This window comes from Peromyscus maniculatus, chromosome 6 (assembly GCF_049852395.1).
Source record: "Peromyscus maniculatus bairdii isolate BWxNUB_F1_BW_parent chromosome 6, HU_Pman_BW_mat_3.1, whole genome shotgun sequence".
Lineage (NCBI taxonomy): Eukaryota > Metazoa > Chordata > Mammalia > Rodentia > Cricetidae > Peromyscus > Peromyscus maniculatus.
The window spans coordinates 80,851,917-80,869,395 of record NC_134857.1 but is presented as its reverse complement, the minus strand read 5'-3'; the positions used below and the strand labels follow the sequence as shown (position 1 = coordinate 80,869,395).

At 40.6% G+C, this 17,479-nt stretch overlaps 1 protein-coding gene across 1 annotated transcript in view; it reads left to right on the top strand.

Annotated features, from left to right (window-relative positions):
* Positions 1-17,479, top strand: part of Man1a2 (mannosidase alpha class 1A member 2) — a 133,465-nt gene that overhangs the window by 22,799 nt on the left and 93,187 nt on the right. The window contains exons 2-3 of the mRNA XM_006989086.4: positions 10,275-10,530; positions 12,829-12,925. Coding sequence (XP_006989148.1) covers positions 10,275-10,530; positions 12,829-12,925 — 353 coding nt within the window. The remainder of the gene's footprint in view (positions 1-10,274; positions 10,531-12,828; positions 12,926-17,479) is intronic.

Sequence of the window (17,479 nt, the reverse complement as noted above, 5' to 3'; positions counted from 1 at the left end):
AGGAGGTGGGAATGGAGGGTGGGCTGGGGGTAAGGGGAGGGGGGTGGGAGGGGGGAGAATAGGGGAACCCATGGCTGATATGTAGAACTGAATGGTATTGTAAAATAAAAAAAATATATATATATAAAAAAAAAGTGCATTTGGATGAGCAGTGGGTTTATAATGGACTGTACACTTGAGCACTATCTAATACTAATGTAGCTACTTCCACTTACAGGTTTTTGTTTTTAATGAAGAAACCATCCTTGTTGTTGTTTGTTTTTGCTCTTTTGGGGGGGCCTGCCACCCAGCTCCCAAATAAATCACACACGGAGTCTTATTCTTAATTATAAATGCCCAGCCTTAACTTGGCTTGTTTCTTGCCAGCTTCTCTTAACTTTTAAATTAACCTGTCCGTCTTTTGCCTCTGGGCTTTTGTAGCTGAAGTTTTCTCCACTCCTGCCTGGCCCACGGTCAGAACAAATCTCTCTCACCCGCCAGTCCCACAGCTGCTCAGACTCAACCAAGTAAACACACAGAGACTTATATTGCTTACAAACTGTATGGCTGCAGCAGGCTTCTTGTTACCTAGTTCTTAAATATATCTTAAATTAACCCATATATCTATTAGTCTATAAGTTGCCACATGGCTCGTGGCTTACTGGTACCTTACATCTTGCTTTTCATGGTGGCCTTCCACTTCCCAGAATTCTCTTCTCTGCTTGTCCCACCTATACTTCCTGCCTGGCTACTGACCATTCAGCATTCTATTTATACAGAGCAATATCCACAGCAGGCTTTTACTTTTTTCTATTTTTGAATGGCTTTCTTTCCTCCCCTCCCCTCCCCTCCCCTCCCCTCCCCTCCCCTCCCCTCCCCTCCCCTCCCCTCCCCTCCCCTCCCCTCCCCTCCCCTCCCCTCCTCCCCTCCTCCCCTCCCCTCCCCTCCTCTCCTCCCCTCCCCTCCTCTCCTCTCCTCCCCTCCCCTCCTCTCCTCCCCTCCCCTCCCTATTTGCCATTCAGTTCTTTATTAGACCATCAGGTGTTTTAGACAGCTTCACAGAGTTCAACAAATGCAACAAAAACAAAAGTAACATACCTTAAAATAATATTCCACAACATGTCCTGACATGTATTTGTTTGTTTTTGAGACAGGGTCTTGACATACAGCTCAGGCTGACCTAGAGCTCACTCTGTAGCCCAGGCTAACCTCAAACACACAGTCTTCTTGCCTCTATTGGGATCTGCCTTTTTAAGATTTAAAAAAATTTGTGTGTAGGTATGAGCTTGTGTGTGCGAAGAGAGCATTGTATCTTTTGGAGCTAGAGTTACAGTAGTAGTGATCTGACAGACATGGGTCCTGAGATCTGAACTTGGGTCTTCTGGAAGAGTAGCAAGTGCTCTTAACCACTGAGCCATCTCTTCAGTCTCTTGGTTCTGCCCTTCTAAAATCTCTAATATTTAGACCTTTTTTTTTTTCCCATATATTTAGGGGTGTGTATGTGTGTCTCTTTCCAGTCTCTGTTCCTTCTCTACTGAAGTCAGTCTTGATGTCTTTCTAAGATTTAAGTGTAGTTGTGTTGTTTCAAATTGAAGTCCTGTAGTAGCTTCCTCTTGTCCTCAGGATGCACTGTAACATCAATTCATTCCCCCCCCCATCCCCACCCCCGCTCCCGGGTTTTTGTTAAGCTCAGTCTGTCCTACTGTAGTATATTTTCTTCTATCTGAGATTTCCTTTATTGGCTATACCAAATTACTTTGTCTAGTATGTTGTGTCACTTCTTTGTGCCATCATACACTCTACTTTCTGTGGTCTGTTTTCTTGTTTAGCCTAGCAGATTCCCATTCTTTTTAATTTCTGTTTGATGATCACATCTATCTCTTTGCAAAACTGTTTTCAGATCATACTCTGAAGCTTAACATATAGCTCTTTTTTCCATGTGTGGCTTACCTTTTCTGTAGCAGTTGCTGGCTCATATTTCCTCTATTGTGATTTATTTATTATGCACTTACTCTGCTTACATATTTGATTTTTACTCCTATGAGCAAATATTTTGGTGTGTGTGTGTGTGTGTGTGTGTGTGTGTGTGTGTGTGTGTATTCCCAGAGCCTATTTTAGTGCTCCTTGCCTTTGGGTGCTATGGATGATTGATTGATAAATAAAACACTGATTGGCCAGTAGCCAGGCAGGAAGTATAGGTGGGACTAGCAGAGAGGAGAATTGAGAGAACAGGAAGGCAGAGGGGAGGAGATGCCAGCCTGCCATCCAGGGAGCATCATGTAAAGCCACGGAACACATGGCGACATACAGATTAACAGAAATGGGCTGAGTATAAGAGTAAGAGCTAGACAATGGTAGGCCTGAGCTAATGGCTGAGCAGTTTAAATAATATAAGCGTCTGTATGTTTATTTTATAAGTGGGCTACGGGACTGCTGGGGCTTGGCAGGACCTGGAGAGAAAACCTCTAGCTACATTTGGGAAATACTGGCTGATTATCGTTGAATTCAGTGACTGACAACTATTCATTTGACCTAAAATTACTATTAAGATGAACTCCTATTAAGAGTCAAATTAGACTGATCAATTAGTGCTCACTATATAAATAGAAAAGAACCAAATTGATCATCTGTACCTGAAGAAAGACTGTGAGTTTGTGTTGTTGGTCATGGGCTGCATCATTATGTAGCAATGCTTTGGAGCCTGTGGTGACAGATTGGCCTTGGGATTGGTGCTTGAGGCTCAGTGGATTTCTCAGTGCTTGGCTTTGAATCTCCTTTGAGCCTTTTTCATGTGGCTGATGCATTACTTGTATTGATCCAGAATTAGGCTTCTCTATTAACACGTCTGAAGAGGAGGGTTCACTCTTATGGAATGAGGAGTCCCAGTGGTACAGTTTGTACTCTGATTCTTAACATAATCAGTATACTAGAAAGTGCATGATTTGGTGTATCATAATAGTATACAGAAAGTTCTTTGTTCTGTGTGTGTGACTGCTATTCCGGGTAGATAGAGTACATTCATTTGCTACTGAGAATCATCTTGGACTGAATTGTGAAAAGCTCCCTTATAATAGTTGGCACCATGCTATCTCATGGCCACCTCCAAGTTGGAGGGGTCCTTCTGTCATGGCCTTGAGGTGAGGCATTTCTTTTTAGAAGGTCTTCATTTTCTTCAGGCACTTTTCACTAAGTTGTGCAGAGTGTCAGGTGTGTTGTTTCACTGTTTTCTTTACCAGTTACTAATTGCCCTCTAGTCATTTACTAAAACCATTTTGGTCTATATTGTACATCAGTAGCAATTTACATAATTTTGTCACTTTTTATTTTTTTCCTACATTCTATGAAATTTCCCTTTAATATTATTAAAACAGACTGTTTCATAGCTAATTTTAAATTTTTTGGTATAGGCTGTCAATCTTAGCAAGGAAATCATAGACATAACCAAGTTCAGCAGTGTAAACATGGTATAAAAAGGCCATTAGTAGAAGTTGGAAATCTTGGAGTCTAGAAAGGCAGGACCAAAGGGTGGTGGAGGAGAGTGTTTGCTGAGCACTGGCTGTCCACTGCCTTCCTTGCTGCACTCTTTTTTTTTTTTTTTTTTTTTTTTTGGTTTTTCAAGACAGGGTTTCTCTGTGGAGCTTTGGTGTCTTTCCTGGAACTCACTCTGTAGCCCAGGCTGGCCTCGAACTCACAGAGATCCGCCTGCCTCTGCCTCCCAAGTGCTGCGATTAAAGGTGTGCACCACCACCACCAGGCCCCTGCCACACTCTTCCTTGGAGTGGTTTGTCAATTCCTGTGGGTTCTCCCTGTGATGGAGACTGTTTTGAAGTCCTTCCCATCTGTTTCGTTCGTTCTTTCATTTCTTGTTTAGGTTTTGCTGCTGATGGTTTTCTACGGCAGTCAAGTAGAAGCTGTGAGAGCGTCTTGGTCACTCATCTTGAAGGGAATAGATTCTGTCGTTTAGGAATGACTATATGAGTGAGAAGAATATTTGCCTTTGGAAAGTGTCTTTTATTTGGTTGTTTATTTTATTTATATTTCTCTTTTTCTCCTTTGTTATGAGGTATATCCATCAGAAATGAATATTGACTTTTATTCTCTTTTTTGCTTCTAATGATTGATTTTATTATTTTACTTTATTAGTGGACAAATTTTATTTTTCTAAAGCTTTTAATATTTCAGAGAAATTCAATTATGATGAATTATCTTTTTTTCTAGTGCTTTTTTCTAAAACACTAAAATTTAAGGAATTCACGTTTTTAATTTTTAAAATCATTATTAAAATTATGTAAGTTTTCAGTTCACACATGTTGCTCTCAAATGTACTTCACTTATGACTGAGCAATTGGATCTAGTATTTAGCTAATAAAGTAAAATGTTGGGAGCTATTACATGGCAGTGTTATTAGCAGCCAGATGTTGTTACTACCACAGGAGTTTTAACTTGGGTTTGAGGCAACCCAAGTTAAAACTTGGCAAGTTGCTTAAAGACAATTGTTATTTATAGCTCTTTTGATTGTATCTCAGCACTTCAGGTGGGACTTGGAACTTGTTTGCCTTTCAATCTTTTTGAGCCTCTGTTACCTGCCTGTTGAACTGGCTTTCCATGATAGATCTGAACAAAAACCAAAATCTCGGGACTTACTAGCTTTTATCTTATTAGAAAAGATATTTAGTCACAACAGCACATATGATGGTATTATGAAAGAAGGGATTATGGTGCCGTGAGACTATGCTAGAGCCTAATCCAGGAGTTATTTGAAGAAATTATAACTGACCTGTGGCTTGAGGGTAAAGAAAGAGTTTAAGTGTTTACTAAGTAGGGGGAAATAACATGCACAAGAAGCTGTCAGTGAAAGAGGTGTTTAGGGGACTGCAAGGAGTGTGGCTGAGCACAAAGGATACATGTGCAAGATGAAGCTGCGAGACAGAGAGAGGTGCATTATGTAGAATTCCTTCCTATGAGGAGGGCATAAATGAAGTGTTGCAAATGAGGGTGACATAGTGTATATGTTGTCAGAAAGCCTTTTGTTCTGCATGTAGCTGGAGAGGGGCTTTCATTGGAACCACAGTGCATGTGTGAAGACTATTGGGAGGCTATTGCAGGCACAGTGGTAGCCTGGAGCACAGATAGAAACACTGGAGGAAGGAGACTGTTCAGAAAGATTTCGGGGGCAAAATGAGAGCCGTTTCTATTGAGTTTCATTTAGATGACAAGAGAAGTTGCTATTTACTAGGATGAAGAAGGGGGGGGGAGAGTGTGTTTGAGGGATGGAACCCACTATTCTAGTTTGGATTGTTCAGTGGAGGCCTCACATAAACACTTAAAAACACTGTTTAGGAGGGCTTGGATTAGAAATGAGAATTTTCCTTTTGCTAAGTGAATAATACTAATTTTATTTTTTACATACTATCTTCCAGTTCACGTCACATGTTTTATAAAAGTTAATCGCATTTTCTGAAAGATATTTTAATTTTTGTAGATCTTCTAAAGCTGTTGGTCTTTGAAAGGAAATTGTGATTCATGAATTTTATTCTTTTTCCCCGTGCCCTGTGGCTCAGGCCTTGAAGGAGTTGTACCTGGAGGCCTGCTCAGCTGCTGCTCTGTGAGAGCCTGTGTGGGGTTTTTTGTTTGTTCTGTTTTTCCTTTTTTTTTGTTTTTTTTTTGTTTTGTTTTGTTTTTTGTTTTTTGAGACAAGGTTTCTCTGTGTTGCTCTGGCTGTCCTGGAACTTGCTTTGTAGACCAGGCTGACTTCGAACTCCTGCCTCTGCTAGGATTAAAGGCATGTACCACCATCGCCCAGCTGAGATGCCGTGTTGTTAGAGAAGAAGCTATTGAGGCCATAGAGAAGTAGTTGAACTGGAGTAAGCTGTAGGTGTGGGATGTCCTGGGAGTTTGAAGTTGATCATCTATTTTGGGAGGCTTCTGTGTCGAGCAGTTTTCAAGCCATCTAGAAACAAACATAGGTCCTGTGCATATAGTGTGTCCTAATGTCCACTTCTTCAGGGACCCACTTGGACTAAGAGCTACTGTTCCCAGGGATTTCCAGGTCCCACAGGAAGAACTGAGTTATAGTCTTTAATGGTGGCCTTAGAAATAGAAGGTGGTGCCACTGTGAGTGCCATTGTTGACACATGGACAATGGAAGTGTTGACACTGGACTAGAGGGGAAAGAAGAAGGCACAGGCACGGTTTTCCACCAGTTATGCCTTTAAAGATGTAGGCCTTGTCTTAGAATGGTTTAGTGTCTTCTACATTTTTACAGCTTTTCTCGCAAGTTGTTGTTATTGTCTTGTTTGGGGAAGCTGAAACGGTGTAAGAGAGTGCAGGTCCTGGTCCCAGAGCACAATGATAATATAGCCCAAGTCATTAATTAGCTGTGTATATGGCTGTGTGTAGGGAGTGATTGGTAAGGAGAAAGGTAGAGCCACTCAAAGAGAATGAAGGAACCCAGGTAAGGACTTTGCTGGACTTCCACCCTGGGGTCCTTGTAGGAGAATATTATTTTAAGGTGTGTTACTTTTGTTTATGTTGCATAAACTCTGTGAAGCTGTGTTACTGTGCTTGTCTAAAACACATGATGGTCTAATAAAGAACTGAATGGCCAATAGCAAGGCAGGAGAAAGGATGAGAGAATATATAGAGGGAGAAAAGAGGAAGGAACGAGAGAGGAAGGAGGACTCCAGGGACCAGCCACCCAGCTACATAGCAAGCCATGGTGTAAGAGTAAGATTTACAGAAGTAAGAGAAGGGGGGAAAGCCCAGAGGCAGAAGGTAGACAGGATAATGTAAGTTAAGAAAACTGGCTAGGAACTAAGACAAGCTAAGGCCAGGCATTCGTAAGAATAAGCCTCCATGTGTGATTTATTTGGGAGCTGGGTGGCGCCCCCCCCCCCCAAAAAAAAGAGTAAAAGACCAAAGCAACAGGTCCTCTCATCCATTCTTCTAATAATCTTGTGTGTTTGGCAGAGGCTTTCTGTCATATGAGAAAAGGAGGCCCAGAGAGGTGATACATGTTTAATGACACCTAGTGAAGATTCCACAGGCCTTATAGAGAGATGTCCTAGGTTAGTGTGTTTTGTCCTGCTGAAAGGGCTGTGGAGAATAAGGAGACTATGACCAGGTAATTTTGGAAATACTGTGTTAGATATTCTATCACAGAGCTCAGGCCCTGTCAGATGGTCATGTTTCATTGAGAAGCTTTGAAAAGACAGATGGGCTATATTGTAGCCTGTGTCCCTTGCCATCCACGTCAGGGTTGACTCTGGATGGTTCAGTGGTGGGTGAAGATGCTTTACAGTCATGCCTGTGAGTCTGTGCAAACGGGGGCTTTTGAATGGAGGGGAAGCAGTGCAATTCTGGAAGCTGTTACTGTACTTAGTGGCTACAGACTGTGCCCAACAGGTTTGGCCATCCATCCTTTACAAACCAACTAAAAGCCAATTTAATAATGAAAAAGAGAAAAAGGGGATTTAGTCAATGTGGCACATTATGATGGATGGACTTGAGGGGGGTTGTCACTAGATCTATTATTAGCTCTTTCGATTGGCTTATTGAGAACAGGTAGCTTGTTGGAGCACAGGCTGTTAGCCCCAAGCTTCCTTCTAGAGACCCCACTACTTGTCATGAAGACGAACTTATTCACTGGAAAGAACTAGTTCTCTTGTTTGGCTGTCTCTTCCTTGGGGCTCAGTCCTAGGCCCTCCACTTTTCTAAACCTGTGTGTATATCTGTGCTTGCATAGAGGAAGTTGGGGAGACTCTTAGCTGAAAGTGACAGAACGTATATCTGTGCTTGCATAGAGGAAGTTGGGGAGACTCTTAGCTGAAAGTGACAGAACTGGGAGACACCCCACAGAATCTGAAAACTGGACCAGAATCTCCCTTTCTCTTCTCTATTGATCCATGCTGACAACTTGTCTTCACGCTGATTGTCTCATGGGTGTAGCTGTTAACAGCTTCATGCACCATAGCTACATTTGAAGAAAAGAATAAATAGTTGGGTCAGTTTGGACTTAGTAGCCAAAAGGCTGTTTCCTCAGCTGGCTTTGTCCATTTCTTAATCCACAGAGAAAAATATTTCCTGTAGACCCCTTTTTTCTTGTTTATTAGATTAGGGTTATGTGACTACCCCTAGCTGTGGACAGGTGGGAAAGATTTGGTTGGTATAGATGGATTATGGTGTGTTTCATTGGGCAGGCACAATGTTCTATTTTTGGTAAGCTAGCTTTGTATTTTGTGTGTGTGTGAGTGTGTGTGTGTGTGTGTGTGTGTGTGTGTGTGTGTGTGTGTGTTCCTGTCTTCTGTTTAACCATCTATTGAAGGGCATCTGAATTTTTCTAGTTTGTGCCTATTATGAATAAAACTGGTATAAATGTTTATATAGACTTTTCTTCCAGTTTAAAAATTATGGTAAAGTCTATATACTTTATTATGTTGGCCTTCTTGAAGTACAGTGGCATTAGGTATGCTCATACTGTTGTATAGTCAGTCATCATTCTCCTTCATCTCTAGACCTCTTTTTTTGGGGGGGGGGGTTTGATTTTTTGTTTTTCGAGAAAGGGTTTCTCTGTGTAGCTTTGCGCCTTTCCTGGAACTCACTTGGTAGCCCAGGCTGGCCTCGAACTCACAGAGATCCACCTGCCTCTGCCTCCTGGGTGCTGGGATTAAAGGCGTGTGCCACCAACGCCCGGCTCTAGACCTCTTTTTATCTTGGAAACAGAAACTCTGTACCCATAAAACAATGACTTCGTCACGCCTACTCCTGTCCCTCGATACCACTATTTTACTTTGCAGCTCCATAGCTTTACCTTCTCTACATACCTCACATGAGTGGAACAGCATTTGCCTTTCTGTGACAGGATGGCATTGTAGGCTTTTGTGTGAACATAACCTTTCATTTCTGACATAAATGTGCAGGAGTACACTTGCTGGATTCTGTGACAGTTGCATGTTCAGTTTTTTTTTTTTTTTTTTTTTTTAAATTTTTAATAACTCTAGTCCAGGCTGGCCTCGAACTCAAGATCCTCCTGCCTCTGCCTCCTTCAGCAAATCCTACCGGTGCACGCCACCACAACCGGCTCAGTTTTTTTTTTTAAAGAAATCACCAAATTTTTCCCATAGTGGCAGTGCGGATTTACATTCCGTCCAGCACTATTTAGGTCCAGTTTCTACAGAGGTGACTCTGGTCATAATGGATTGTTCCCCCTTAGAGAGTGTCATGCCTGTTTATTTGGGAAGTAACGGCTCTAGCAAGTCTCAGCCCTGATTGTATTTCTGTGCAATGGGATGAATTTGAAGAGAAGATTGAGATCTCTCTCCCAGAAGTATAACTGGGGAGAAAATGCAGTTGTTGAGAACGTGGCGTTGCTGGTGAGACTGAAATGGCACTGCGCCTGGAAGAAGTGTTTCCTTAAGAAAATGAACATGGTGTCCCTCATGGAATGCAGTTACACTCTGGCCACTTCCCACCCAGCGTGTCTGCTGAATCCAGTGAAAGGATTGACACAGGTTGAGTGCTCTGACCTGAAACGCCGGCAGGCATGGCATGTAAAAGATTTCAGATTTTAGAGCATTTAGGAGTAAGGGTGTTTAGATTAGGGGAACACAAACAGAACTTTCAGAACCTGAGAAACTGAAATCTGAAACACTTGTGGTCTCAGTTATTTAGGATAAGAAACACTGTATTCACCACTAACTAAAGTAGAACTTTGATTTTTGAAAAAGGCTGAAGCGAGTTTTAATGATTCTTCATCAGTTGGGAATCGTGGCGTCACTTCATCCTGGCCATTTGCCGAGCAGCCTCAGCAGCATATGCTGCACTGAATAAACAAAGTTCCCTGCCTCTAACACCCCCCCCCCCCCCCCCCCCCCCCCCCCCCCCCGGTCCTAGGTTCATCTGTTTGTCCCTGTGCTGTTTAACCACTGACTTGCTTCCTCCCCCTTCCCCACTGGCTCCCTTGGTCCCCTTGCCCCCATCCTTGCCCACTTTCCGTGGATCCCCTTCAAGTTACTGTTGTAGTTTTCTCTGTTCTTGCTAATGGAATTAGAACGTTTTCTAGGCTTCCTCTTTCCATGTAAAATACTTACTCGTCATCAGGAATACATTTTCCTTCTCATCCCACCTTCTATTTATCCTGCTCTTTAGGCAAATAGGAATTTCTGTCACTAATAATTCTTACCTTTTAATGGTGGTGGACTAAAAAACAAGCATTAAAATTTTAAGGTTTGGTCTACTGCTCTTTCTTACCAGTTTTTTTAAATTTAAATTTATTTTTATTTACTTTTAATTCACAGGGAAGAAGAAGAGCGTCTGAGAAATAAGATTCGAGCTGATCATGAGAAGGCCCTGGAAGAAGCAAAAGAAAAATTAAGAAAGTCAAGAGAGGAAATCCGTGCAGAAATTCAAACAGAGAAAAGTAAAGTAGCCCAAGCAATGAAGATAAAAGAGACCAGAGTACTGCCCCCTGTCCCTGTCCCACAGCGTGTTGGGGTCACTGGTGGAGACCCAGAAGACACCGAGATTAGGAAGAAAAGAGAAAAAATTAAAGAGGTAATGAGCTGAGGTTGGTGATATGAGTGATTGCAGATATGTGTCTGATTGTATGTTATGTGCTGTTCTGTGTTCACGGTGCTTGTTCTCAGCGTAGTTGTAATTCAGTTTCCAGTGGATAGCAAGGACTGGAGCTCTGTCTTCTTCACTGATCATAATGTAAGTTTTTGAAATAAAAATTTGGTTCAAGTTTGTTTAGATGGTTACTTTACCTTCACTGTGTTAAAGATCTTTGGAAACACAGGACTTAATAATACAGTAGAATCTACGTATAAGTTTATTGAATAAGCAATTTAAAATATTCAATTTGAAGCGGCTGTACCAGGTGCTATGCAGACCCTGTCATTGACAAGGTTTTAAACAATCCGTGCTGTATGAGCCATGTTTTAAGGAACACTGCTGTTAGGACCATGCTCTTCCAAAGATTTTTCATGGATTGAAGGATAGGAAAAAATTAATTTCAAAATTCTTTAAATTTATTTAGCCCCACAAGTCTCAAGTTGTAATTCTAGGAATTACTGACTAAGAGAATACCAGCTATAGTGAATTTGAGTTAAACTGTACTAATGGGCTCGTGATAATTTTGACTATAGTTTACAGTTACACTGCTTGAGAAGAAGCCTCATCAGATATTACAGCATCATCAAGAATACATTTTATTTATACAGGCAGGTATCTCTGTATATATCCTCGTAGTGGAGATACATTTTAACTCGGTCTGGCAGTTTTTCTCACTGCCGTGATGTGGTATTTGACAAGAGCTACAAAAGAGGGAGGGAGGGAGGGAGGGAGGGAGGGAGGGAGGGAGGGAGGAAGGAAGGGTAGATGGGTTTATTTTGGCTCATAGTTTGAGAGGATATTGTTGTGTCAGGGAAGGTGAGATGGCTAGTCACGTTGTATCTGCAGTCAGGAAGCAAGAGAGCGGTGAATTCTGTACTCAGCAGGCTTCCTCCCTTTCTCTCCCTTTCCCCAGTTTGAACCAAGAGGAAGAGATGGTACCACTCACTTTCAGCATGGGTCTTTTCTTCCTCAGCGAAGCCTCCCTGGAAACACCCTCGCAGACATAGCCAGAGTTGTTTCTAAGTGGTTCCTTATCCTTATCCTCTGAACAAGGGCACTAGGCATGGCTGATTTTAAGTCTGTAATATGCATTTGTCTCTGTCTCTTTCCTTTTGTTATTTAGTTTTTCTTTGTTGGGAGAGAGTTAGCCATTATCAGTTTTGGGATTAAATTATATTATGTAAACCTTGAGATCATGTAATGAGATAATCTCCTTCCTCTTAATGTCTATTCTAATATGAATACAAAGGACTTGATTATCCTACTTGATTCATATACCCATCAAGTCCCTGTGACTAGAGTAAGGATTGGCAGATTACATCCTGTGGGCTGAATTTCTTTCATTTGCCTGTTTTTGAAAAATCAATTTTAGTTAGAATGTAGACATGGCCTTTTGGTTACATATTACCTAGGATTGCTTTGTGCTTCTGCAACACTTTAAATCTTTTGGTCTCTAGACTAAAGGTAAGAGATTGTGTAGTTAGGCTGAGTTAGTCGGTGGTAGAAGCAAAGCCCCTGATTGACAACCTATTCATTATCACAGTGAAGAAAGAGGAACTGTTTCCCAAAGTATTAGCAGTTTATAAAAGGAAAAAATGCCAAATAGCTACCTTTCTTCTCCCAAATAACTTTTGGTTACATCTAATTTGTTTAGTTGTTGTGTAGATTGAAATTAAATGTAGGTGTTTTAGTTGGGTTTCTATTGCTTTGTTAAAACACCATGACCAAAAAAGCAAGTTGGGGAGGGAAGGGTTTATTTGGCCTACACTTCCATATTGATCTTCATCATTGAAGAAAGTCAGGACAGGAACTTAAACAGGGCAGGAACCTAAAGGCAGGAGCTGATGCAGAGGCCATGGAGGAGTGCTTCATACTAGCTTGCTCCCCTGGCTTGGTCAGCCTGTTTCTTAAAGAGTCCAGGACCCCCAGCCCAGGGATGGTACCACCAACCATGGGCTGGGCCTTCCTTTATCAATCACTAATTAAGAAAATGCCCTATAGGTGGGGAGGCATTTTCTCAATTGAGGTTCCCTCCTTTCAGATAACTCTAGCTTGTGTCAGGTTGACGTAATAGTAGCCAGCACAGTAGGTATCCAAAATAAGTGTTAATTGAATAGCATGCTAATGCAGGAAACATGGCAGAATGGGTAAAGATACAATAGCCCAACTCTAAATCATATGAAGTAAAATAGTCTGTGGATAGCTTCAGATGGTGTATTCTACTTTTTCTCTTCTCAGATGATGAAGCATGCCTGGGATAATTACAGAACATATGGATGGGGACATAACGAGCTCAGACCTATTGCAAGGAAAGGCCATTCTACTAACATATTTGGTAAGGTAACTTTTAAATTACTGTTTTTTCCTTTATCTTTGAAATTGAGATCTGGCTTTTTAAAGTACTCTCCCAGATCTCTATTTCTGTGCAGTTATAATTTGAACTTTTTGTTTTGGTATGTCAAGATTTAGTTCTAGTTGTACTGGAATACATAGCTTTGTGCTAGATATTCTATTTACATAGGTACGTCATACATTTATGTAAGGTTTTTGAAGCTTTTTTTTTTTTTTTTTTTGCTTAATGTCATGAAAGATAAGTATATATTTGCAGTTTTTTTCCTTCAAGATAGTTAGTACCATTTGTGATCCTCATAAAGGAAAAGGGAACAGCTTAGATAGAGTCCAGTGTACTATTAGAAGTTTAGTATGTAGCACACCAAATGATCTAATTGGTAATTGAGTGGATGATGCTGTTTGTTGATGGTGCGTGTGCGTGTGCATGCGTGTGTGTGTGTGTGTGTGCGTGTGTGTGTGTGTGTGTGTGTGTGTGTGTGTGTGTGTGTGTGTGTGTACATGAGCTATGGCACTATGAGGAGAAGCACCTCCCTTCCCCGGCCCCCAAGTGGATCACCTCTCTTCTTCCATCATGGAGTTCCAGGACTCAAACTCAGGTTGCCAGGCATGTTTCGTAAGTGCTTTTACCTGCTGAGTCTTGTCCCCAGTCTAACTTTTCACTTTTTGCAAGTTGTGTTTTGCAGTTCATCTCATGTCTTACCATGTACCAAGTAGACACTGGTCCTAATCCTGCTTTTAAATAATTTTTTTATTTTAAATTAAAATTAATTATACGATTTCCCCCTTTCCTTTCCTCCCTCCAACCTAAATCATTCTTTTAAAAAAAGAAAAATATTTTAGCTCATGGAGAACACACCTTATGAGAAGAAAGCTGTAGTAAAATGGTAGATAAGAGCCCAAGTACCGTCTTGGGATTTTCAGTAGTCAAAATTAGGTTTTGATAGAGCTTATTAATTGTTTTTGTTATTTTCCAGACAAATAATTTGCTAAGGAAGAACAGATCATTTATTATATTCTCTGTCTAATATTCTTAGACAGAAAGTTTATGGAAGGTTTTTTGAAGTTCAAAAACTGTTTCTTGTTTCTTGCTCTAATCTTTTTGTGTATCCCATTCTTGCTAGTGAATATGGTTTGACAACTTTAAAAATGAAATACTGAAGAGAAGAGCTGTAGTTCTCAGTGTTTCATTCGTCACTCCAAATTTAGTATGACTTTGTAAAATTAAAATCCTAGAGCAAACAAACAAACAAAAACCCAAAAGTTTTCTTAAATCCGTTCTCTGTACTGTAGGTTGTGAGGACAGGTAGTGCACTTTCACTCACAGTATTCCATGTTGCAGGGAGTTAACGTAAAGCTTGTCTTTCCCTGTAGCTATAGCTGTAACTGGTTCTTTTATATGATAACTGAAGTCAGTGTTCCCCCGGCTTCACTCTAGTTAGTGCTTGCCACCAGAGTACTCTGCAGATTACAGAAAACCCATTTCAAAATGACATAAACTAAAATAGCAACTCAGTCATCTCTGTGGAGTCCTGCTGTAGATCTAATTCAGCTCAGCCTTTTCCTACCCCTTTCCTATGTGTGCTGACTTCTTATAGCAGGCTAGGTAGGCTTCAACATTGGAAGTTTCAAGTCTTCATACTACTGACTGCATTTGTAGACTCGGAGGAGCGTTTGGGCTTGTTAGAACTAAGATTGGTAGAATCATTGGTTCTTGTTCTCACTGACTGGTGGGATATAGTCATGTGTCTTCCCCTCCATGGGCTTGCTGCTGTGGACCAGGAGGAGAAGAACGGCACCAATCCTAGTGATCCCCATGGGGTTACTAGACTTAACCCTTGGGTTTTCTCAGTGTGTCGTGTGCTTAGAGCTTATCTGTAACTTACTGTCCTCTTGCTTCAGCTTCCCAAGTTCTGGAATTACAAGTCTGTACCACCATGATTGGCTAGCATGGATGCTTTTTATTTAGATATTATGGAGAATTGTGGAGTTATGTTAGAGCGAGGTCTTTTTGTACTTAAAAAGAGGAATTTTGATTTAACAAGTACTGTTTGACATTGCTGCTGCATCATCATCATCATCGTCTTTGGCTTTTTAAGACAGGGATTCTCTCTGTAGCCTTGGCTATCCTGGAACTTGCTTTGTAGACCAGGCTGGCCTCAAACTCAGAGATCCTCCCAAGTGCTGGAATTAAAGACATGGGCCATCACTACCTGGCTTGCAGTGCTTTTTAAAGGCTGCTTTTGATTTTGTATATGTCTGTATATATGTACATGTACAAATATTTTTTACTTCTGATTTAACTGGGTCTTGATTTGCATGTTATTTTTGTTTTCATAATCATGAAGAATATTTTGTAGTTTTCTTTTCTCCCTCTTTTCTCCCTCCCCTCCCTCTTTCTCTCCCTCCGTTCTTTTTTTGAGACAGGATCTTACTGTATAACCTCCTGACTGGCCTAGACTTCAGCCCCTGAGTGGTGGGATTAAAAGGTGTGCATCACCACACCCAGCTCTGTATTTTTTTTGTACTGTGTTTTTGCCTTGGTTTGGTAGCAGGCTGTTGCTGTTTTCAAAATTAGTTGTGAAGCTTATTGTTTTTCTGAAAGACAGTGTTTAGGATTCATTTTATTTTTTTCTGAATGCTTCATATAATTTTCAAGTGAAACAGGAGAATTTTTTTTCTTGAAGGGTTTCAAAACAATGTCAGTTTTTCTAATTACAAGGACTAGTCCTTTTAACTGTTTCAACTTTGATAAGTTCTCTCTCTCTCTCTCTCTCTCTCTCTCTCTCTCTCTCTCTCTCTGTGTGTGTGTGTGTGTGTGTGTGTGTGTGTGTGTGTGTGTGTGTGTATGTATACATGCAGGTATATTCACACTGGAAATGGATCTCAGGGCTGTAATGAATCTTCTTCTGTCCCACCAGCCAGCTCCCAAATAATGACACGGAGACTTATTAATTATGAAAGCTTGGCCTATAGCTTAGGCTTTTTCCTAGCTAGCTCTTATTTATATTAATTTACGTTATATCATAGGGCATTACTTTCCTTCCATCTTGCACCTTCTGTTTCCCCTGTGTCTCCTGAGTGCCTACATTCCTCCTCCTCCTCTTTTCTCTCCCTGTAAGTCCTGCCCATACCTCCTACCTAGCTATTGGCCATTCAGCTTTTTATTACACCAATCACAGCAACATGCCTTCACACAGTGTACAAATATTCCACAACACAGGTTCTTGACTAAGTTTAAATACTCTCTATACTGAGCAACATCCCTGAAGTATAATCCTAGTTATTGATTGGAGATCTCTCTAATGTTCATATTTAGTGCTATGCATTTCCTGCCAACTGCTAAATTTAACTTATCCTCAGATTTTTATGTTATATTTTCATTCAGTTAAAACATTCATATCTCAATCTAGAATCCATATGTTGAATTAAATATCTAAAGTCTAAACAATCCACTTAGTGTCAAGCCTTCCTGTTTGACCCTGGCTACTTTCCTGACATAGTGAGATCAGATGGTAGTTTTATTTTCTTAGTGAATTTGTATTTCCCTTCAGTGGTGTATAATATTTATGAAATGAGTGTTAGTGGTTTCTTAGTTTTATTAACATTTGTATAGAGTTGAAACTGTCAGCCTGAACACTGAGGTAGAATTTATTTGATGAAACTTATAGAATGTGTGGGGCTCTTATAATGAGTGGCTCTTGGGATATTTGCTCAAACATATTATCAATTTAAGATTTGGTAACTTATTGTGAAAATAAAGTAAGACTTTTACTATATGATTCTTTTTATAGCATCATCTTTCAAATTAGTCATTTGGACTCTTGTTTCTGATTTACTTCTGCCTTTAGCTTCCTGGTTCTTCTACTTTGTTGCTCTTGTTTGCTGGTCCCTCTTCTTTCTCAGTCGTGTTGAGTTCACTTACTTTCATTCGTTCTTATTAAATAGTACAGAAACTTAGAGTTATTAGTTTTTTTCAGAACCTTTTGACATTCCCATAAATTGAAAAGCTGTTATATGCCGCTCCCCCCCACACTTTTTTTTTTTTCCTCCCTGTGTAGCCCTGGCTATCCTGGAATTACCTCTGTAGACCAGGCTGTCCTGAAACTCAGAGATCCAGCTGCCTCTGCCTCCTGGGTGCTGGGATTAAAGATGTGTGCCACACCGACTGTTTCGTGTGTTCCATACTGTCATTTTTTTGTTTGTTTGTTTCTTTGACCTGTGGGTAATTTCAGTGTTTTTCTATATTTTTCCTAGGGTGAAATCTTGTTTTATCTAGCCAAACAACCATAACAATGACTGATAATTTCATTTTAACTTATGTATTCCTTAGCTTGTAGCTTATGGTACACAGACTTGTCTTATATAACTAACTAGGATAGTTCAGAGTATGATTGGAATATGCAACTGTAGACAAAGATGTAGATGTAACCAATCGTCTTTTTAAAATAAGAAACACAGAGCCAATGTAAAAAAGAAAGCCGAGAGGTCAGAGCTCAGAGATAAAATCTTACCTCCTGCAGTGCTCCTAGCTTCCCCG